Source organism: Geospiza fortis, unplaced genomic scaffold, assembly GCF_000277835.1.
Source record: "Geospiza fortis unplaced genomic scaffold, GeoFor_1.0 scaffold128, whole genome shotgun sequence".
Classification (NCBI taxonomy): Eukaryota; Metazoa; Chordata; class Aves; order Passeriformes; family Thraupidae; genus Geospiza; species Geospiza fortis.
The window spans coordinates 2,422,764-2,430,519 of NW_005054420.1; the positions used below are offsets into that span (position 1 = coordinate 2,422,764).

At 39.9% G+C, this 7,756-nt stretch overlaps 1 protein-coding gene across 1 annotated transcript in view; it reads right to left on the reverse strand.

Moving 5' to 3' along the window:
* Positions 1 to 1,109, reverse strand: part of FGD5 (FYVE, RhoGEF and PH domain containing 5) — a 69,044-nt gene extending 67,935 nt beyond the window's left edge. Inside the window, 3 exon segments of the mRNA XM_031061631.1 lie at position 1; positions 3 to 480; positions 1,085 to 1,109. The exon segment at position 1 is cut by the window's left edge and continues 2,330 nt beyond it. Coding sequence (XP_030917491.1) covers position 1; positions 3 to 480; positions 1,085 to 1,109 — 504 coding nt within the window.
* Between the last annotated feature and the right edge of the window lie 6,647 nt (positions 1,110 to 7,756).

Below are 7,756 nucleotides of genomic sequence, written 5' to 3' on the forward strand. Positions count from 1 at the left end.
CTCGATTACTGGTATTCTCATCACTAGCAATGTTATCCTCTTCCTTCTCTACCTTTTCTGGAGTTTCTGAGACTTCATTTTCCACAGAGGAATCTAGGTTTTGATCATGCTCATGCTCCAAATCATTAGAGTCTTTGCTGGGCAGCTGAGCTTCAGGAACTACAATGTATTCATTATCTGCCTCAGATCCTAGGCAATCAGCATTGCATTGGTTTCCTTCACACAGTTCTCCACCAAGACACAGCAGTTTCCCATTTGCACATTTATTTAAATTATTGTTGTTAGAAACACTGGATTTGCCCTCCGTGTCAGCTGAGAATTTTGGCTTGGGAGCAATAGGTGGTTTCGGACCCCTAGACACAGAGTTCGGGTGATGAAGAATATCAGCTCTTGGCAGTGAAGGAGAAAATTTGGCGACAGGCGCTGGAGAAAGATGACCAATAATCTTTGGTTTTGGTGCTAATGGTGGTTTTGAGATTTCTGGAGAAAAGAGACAAAAGTCATGTCAGTCATCTTGGTTTCTTATTAAAGTCAGCAGAATATATCCTGCAATACACTTTATCAGTGACTTGTAATGCAGAAGCAGTCCAGCCAACAAAAAGCTGAAAAGAGAACCGAAGGAGCAAAGCATATGGATTGTCCCTCCATGTGACACTGTAGCTAATCCAGCGAGCATACTTTAAGGTCACATCTGAACTGAACTAGATGCAGCCCTAACACACTTGGGGAAAGATGTACAGCTACAGAGCCAAGGACATATCACACTTCAACCCAAAACGTGAAGACAGTTACTGGTTTAAACTCAAGTTATGTTTTCAGTGTACAGCTTATTCAGCTCTTTAGTCAGAAGATCCTCCATTACTCCTGTAAATGCCAGGATCCCTTGCAGGTGCAAACTTCTCTAAACATCAAAATGTACTTTAAATGTATTTATGTAAATACATTTATTGTTATGTATTTAACATAAGGCCAGCCTTGTATTTCTACTGGTAGTGCTGACACATATGTAGGGGAAATCAAGCAGACTGGCAATAAACTAGATTGAAGCTATGTGGATTAAATTGTATCTATATCACCATTTTACCCAGTAGCTTGCCTGCCACAGTCATTTCCAGCTGTCTTGGTCCTGAAATTATTATTCTTCAAAAACTAAATGAAATGCTGAAAGACTGCATAAATAGGCAGCAATAGGGATCCTCCCTGGTGCGATTTTTTATGAGATAAAATACGTAGTGTGAAGAAGCCAGCATAACAAATGGTTACAGATGGTAAGAAGTAGGGAGAAGTGGTTTCCTCCTATTGCTGTTTCCTGGCCATCAATAGATAATTACATAGTTAAGCAATCAGAAATCTCTAATTATAATTTTAATTTACACATTCTGGTAGAAAAAAGAGAGCTCTCCATTGTAAAGAAAAGCACAGGACAAACTATTTCATCATTACAAAGATAGAAACAATTCTTCGTGGATAATCTTCATGCACAACACACAAGAAATAACAGAACAGCACCTCAAAAGACAAAAACTGGGACTCTGTTCCTATGTGAAATCCTATCCAAAATCATGGTACGAGCTTCAGAAAGTGTAGCTACTGTGCTGTTGCATTTAGAGCATTTTGAAATGCAGACTTTAGATACGTAGAAGTGCAGACAGTTAGAACTGAGCTGTGCACTGTACTGAGAATAAAGGAATACTGAATGCAAACTGCTTGAAAAAGATTCTCTGATTGTCCCGATATTTGGTGGCATAGTACTTTTCTTATTGTTATCCTAGTATAATTGGAGTAATTTGTACTGAAATAATACTGGCCTATTTGTTTGGTTATACTCTGGGAGACATAAAAGGCTGTTTCTTCTGATCTTCTTAACCTTCCTGAAATTTCTTCTGATACACAGAAAGAAGCTGACAATTTGGCATTCTGATGTAATCAGAAAACAGTCTTTCTAGAGTTATGAGACACCAGAGAGATTTTCTCTAAGTTAAAAACTGAATCAGTGATCTCAGCCCAGAAGGAATGAAAAATCTGGTATAAGCAGGTGCCTTATTGCATATACCGCTTAAGAGTTATTCTCTATCTGGAGTTTTATCCTATCCAGCTGCATGTGGGAGACTTAACTCATGAAAAAGGAGAGTGTGTATTCACCAGTCTGCAGTTACTGTGGTGTTTCACAGTATCCACTGCTGGTTTAGGCTGCTTGGTGTCTGTCTAATCACAAATTGGGTAACTCGTTTTTCCCCGTCCACTAAATCAGAAGCTTTACATGCTGAATACTCCACCTTTGCTGAAGTTACATTGCTTCTTTTGCAGGCAGCAGTTGAAGGCTGTAGAGTACTGGAGACTCTTGCCAGTTAAAAACAGGGAGGCAACAGAAGCGGGTTTAGTATCTTGTAAGCCTGGTGCCGCAGCGAGAGCTACCCTTTACATTTTTAAATTAGTTACTGAAATCATGGAACATCCTAAACTAACTTTCTGGTAGTAAAATGAATGAATTTGTTATTAGCTAAAACTGAGTCTTTACACCTTTACCACCATAATAAAACATTTTCAGGACTAACTCCAAGAAAAAACCCATCATACTGGAGGTACTACACCACTTTCTGCAGTGCCTAGCCTTTCCTAGGAACACATATCCTAGAGTAGGATACAAATATTAGTCTGTTCCTGGAATGTGACAAAACTTGAAGTTTCTCCATTCTCATCCTTGTTCTTTTCAGAGAGTGTCTGTACCAAAACAGTGAATAATGAGGAAAAGACTGGACTTTAGAGAGTGCTGGGACCTTCCAAGCTTTGTCGTATAAACAAATTTGAAAAAATAATGAAAAAAAAAATTGAAAATAATGACAGGAACTCATTTCCTTTAAGTAAAATAACCATGGAGACATCCACTTAAAAGAAATGCAACTTAAACAATTACCCACTTTCCCTCCAGTGATAATTTTCTACTGCAAAAGGATCAAATAATCTAGAGTTTTTCCTTCTGGTACCTTCAGTAACACTGCTATTGGAAGATAACTTATGGTAATGGACCCTGTTCACAGTATGATAATAGGCATTGTCATGTTCCTCTCCTACCCATTTGTGCCAGCTACTGGTCACTACTGTTTCCTTACATAGTTTTTTTCCTAACTGCTTTGTCCATTGATCTTGCCTTTCGTGAGTCTCCTTAAACAATTTTCCTTTTTCTTTGGTGGCAGTGTGAGGAAGAGGTAACAGGAGGAATGCAAGTGTTTGTTTAAAAAATAACCCAAACAAAAGAAACCACAGCTTCTTGCCTTTTATCACAATTTCATTCTGCTTCAATTTCTGCTTCCTTTGCTGTCTGAGCCACTTGAAAGGTTCTGGCTGTAACTTCTAAATGCAACATTGCACCATAAGTAATGTGTATGCTCCCAAATAATTCTGCATGTTTATTTTAGGATGTATTTTATGTTGGAGGGAGACACACCCACCTTGTGCTTAAAAGGAAACTCTTGGGGAATACAAATTCCTTTAGCCTGCTCCTCCCCTTATTGTTCAGTGCTTCCTTGTACTGACAAGGACCGCTTCCTCTCCTTGCCCACCTTCCTTCAGGCAACCCTGCATAATTCTATTCCTGCCACGATCCATATGAAATTAAATTACATTAGTCTCCTCCCATCCAAGTTTCTAAGCAGTCAACAGCAGTCTAGCAGGTCACCTGGTATAGCTCTCCTGGAATAGCAAGCAACCCATGCAGCCTTCACTGTTGAAGTGTTTCTTTGAAACAGTATACATTTTGTAGTATGGGATTACCAGAAATACCGCAACTACCCACTTTCAAATAATTTCAAATTTAGGATTTCAAATTTAGCCTAGAATTTAATTAGGGTTTATAAGGGACCATACCTACAAAACACCACCACTGAGAACTAACTAAACACTGAGGTTTCACATTTGCCTGGATATACTCTAGATGTGTCCCAGGGCCATGGTCTCTGCTAGCGGCTCAAGAAAGTACATAGCTCCAGAGTGCATATACTGGTTCCAGCCTTGACTGGTGCTACAATCCAGTTCAGGCTTCTTTTTCTTTTCATGCTGAAAGTAGCTTTTTCTGACCAACGAACTTTTGTGGACCTGTGCTTCCTCCATGCCTTTGGCACTAATTCAACTCAGACATTTGTTAAAATGGCAAAGGCACTGAGGACAGAGGGCAGAAATGCATTGTTCAGGGATTTGCAGAGCTTTTGGGTGGAAGTGACAGGGCAGGTGAAGGGACAATACTGCAACAGTGGGATGGGACTGCGCCAAACTGGGAATCCTGGTAGAAACCAAGTCTTGTCTGCCACTGCTTCTGCCCAGGAAGAAGGGATTGAAATCCACAGATAGAAAGTGTCTGAGCAATAGGAGGTAGAGGGAGACTATCCAGACAAGAACACGAGAAAGTCCTGTTCAGCTCTGATCAGGAGCTTTATAATTTCACATAGCTATATCAGAATGAAGTTAAAACTGATTTTCTAGAAGATTTTGATCTAAAGTCAGCAAAAGGCAGACTATACATCTTAGTATTAACCTATTTTAATCCTGTAATTAATTGCTGATTTAAAAAATGAAGCCCTTATTTCCATTTAGCGCTGCCTTGCTTCTATTTCTAGCACTTAATATTGCTTCTTCCATTGAAACATTCCATTTATTATTGTTTCTTCCATATTATTAATTGTGCAATATTTGATGCAGAAATAGTTCTCTTTGTTTTACAGCACATAAATGCACCATTTATTTCACACTACTGGAGAAAAGTCTGAGATTACAAAGATTACATAAGAAGTGGAAACAGTTGCATGGGAGTCACTTGAAATGGAAAACGTATTCAGACTAGGATTTTCAAATTATATAGGACTGCAAGTCTTCCTATTAAGTGGGGTTCCAGTCCAGATTCACGTACTAGTTTGACTTGAACAGGTATTAGATATTTACATGGCTTTTGCGAATGTGGACTTCAGGAACTTGAAATAAGAGGTCAAAATCAGCAGGCCCCTAAATGCCTCAGATATTTATGAAAATGGTATTTAGTGTTCTTTGTAAGTCTGATAGTTTTGAGAAGTATCTATCTTATTAGTATATGTTCTTGTGATCAAAGGTACTCTGCATATAGCAAGAGGACTCCATAGTGTGAAGGATAGACCTATAGTCACTAGTAACTGTCCCAACAATTCCCATAGGAATTTTATAATCTTAAAAGTCATAGCTGCAATATTAACAGCTGGGCTGTCAAAGCCCACCCCACTCTGCTGCTATGTACAGTTACAGGAACACATCCTCTGTGATCAGATCAGTGCATTATGATGCTGGGATATCAAATCAATACCTTACAAATTTCTGTTACTATACAACTTTACTGCAGTCATCTATAAATATAATACAACAGCATAATATTCCACAATGAAACAGTGTTGGAGAAGGGGAAAAAAGTCAAAAGGCAATAAAATCAGGAAAGGGTATGTTTCAATACCAAAACCAACTTGATCCTAAAAATTCTCCCGTGTTTTCACTGTCTCTAGCAGACTGTACATATAAGTCTTGCTGGTGGGCTTAGCAACAAAAAACCACATGTACATGACAAATAATCTTGGTTCTAAACTACTACCATACATTTCTTTTTAATGTAATTGTAAGCGTTTGCGATGTTACCAGTTTGGCTCTGTTTTCACAACAGGAACTTAACACTGAGGCAGACAACCTGTTGTTTCACATATTGCTTCCAGGGAGCCAAAGAAGATGGTTAAAATTCTCTGACAGGTCCATACAGCATTTTTTCCTATATCACTTTCAGTAGCAGCTGAAAGAATAGACAGTCTGCTTATATCTCTGAACAATCTGGAGTCTAATGTCTGTACACTTTTCATTTGACATCATTTCACCACCTGGCAAAAAAATTACTAGAGGCTAGAAGGTCCTATATATGAAGCTGGTCTGGTCTCTTGTCTCTTACCACAGATTTCCTGTGGCCTTGGGTAGATTGCTTCATCTTTTCATATCAGTTTTGCATCTCTGAGGATAATCCATATCTCCCTTCCTGTTCTCAGTCTGTCATTATTTTAAGTTCTGTGGGATTAAGGCTGCCATATATGCCTGCACATATGACTCTACTTACTCGTGCTATGCATTACTTACTATAATACAATGATAACCTAATGCTGGTGCCCAAGTTGTACCAGTTAATAAATATCCCTCTCCTTCAGATTCAGTAGGAAGTTCTGCTTTGCACTGATGGGGGAGACATTCCTTGCATTGTGCGAACATACAAAACAAAGGCTGAGAAGGGATATGAGCACTCTATAAATACAACCTGGAGGTAAACACCAGAAGAGGAAAAGAACTATTTTTAAGCAAAAGGACAATGTAATCACAAGAATAAATGGTGTTGAATCTGGTCTGGAAATCAGGAGTAGCAGGAGAGCTACCTGAAAAGTTTTTGTTTAGGATATAATTGGAGGAATTATTAAAAGCAGTAATAACAATGGGTGCCGTTTTTGATAATGAAGGCAGTCCCACTCGGTCCTACATTCCTCAAAACTAATAAAGTTTAGTGGATACATCTAATATTCCTTACCCTGCACTTCCACTGACAACAGGAGTAGATTAGAGCTGGTCTGTTTTAAATAATGGAGAGATGAAGAAAGACAGGTAGGAGCATCATTGCTGAAGTTATTTTTGGACGGCTTCATTTTCAAATGAGTTTGTTTCCTGGGAGGGACAGAATCCAGACCAGGATCAGAAAATAGAATGGAACTATCACCAGATTTTAGGACTACTAGAGGAAGAAGAACCTTTTTGCTTTAAATTCAGAGGAGTGATATAACACATTGATACAACAGTGGAGTGCTGGATTTGACAGAAAATAACTTCCAATCCTATGTTACTATGCTTTGGCAAACAATGAATCATAGTTTCCCAACACAGAACAGCTGTAGGGCAAGGTATCTAGCGGTAAAATCTCTGGGCTTCAGGATGTACCCATACCTTGCAAGCGAGGTGCCCAGCAGTATTTACCTGGAGCAAGCAATTACAATGGAAATTTTTAGGGCTAACAAAGAAGATCTGTTGCTCTTCATCTTTAATTCTAGAAAGAGCTTTAAATTTTTCTAAATAATTCTAGTTAGCAATAATTGTTTCCTATATTGTTATGCTTTTCACACACATGCCTCATCCCTGAAAATTGGAAATTCTTGGGGAACAGTTTAAAGTTTGCCCCAATTTTCCAGTGGCTTCTTTTTTCTGTTTCAACTGTTGAATGCCTGTTCCCTTATTCTGTCTCTTTCACCGTCCCAGTTTCCATCAAGGAAAAATCTGAAAAGTTAACAGAAAGGAGGAGGAAGGGTTTGGGTTTGTCTTAGAGAGCAAATTCTGCAAAAAACATCACCTTCTCCCAAAAATATACTCTTGGAAAGAAACTCACAGCAGATTTTCTAGGAACTTCGTGAGGTTGAGTGTATCCAAGGGAGTAGTGGGCGCACAGCCGTGTCCCTTAGCCTCGCCGGTCTGCCAGCCTGGTTGTCCCCGGAGCACCTAACCTCGCCCGCCCTTGATCCTTCAATGGCTGGGCAAGCAATGGGACACTCACAACCTCGGGGAGCCACTGAGCACCTGCTGGATTGCGGGGAAAAGGAGGGCCGGCCCTGGACGGAGGGTGCCGGGGGAGAGGTGCCAGCCCCAGCGGCACGGCCCAGAACCTGCCGGCCCCGAAGGAGGGATGCCGGGACGAAGGGGGACGCGAGCCCCGGAGGAGCTGTGCCTGGGG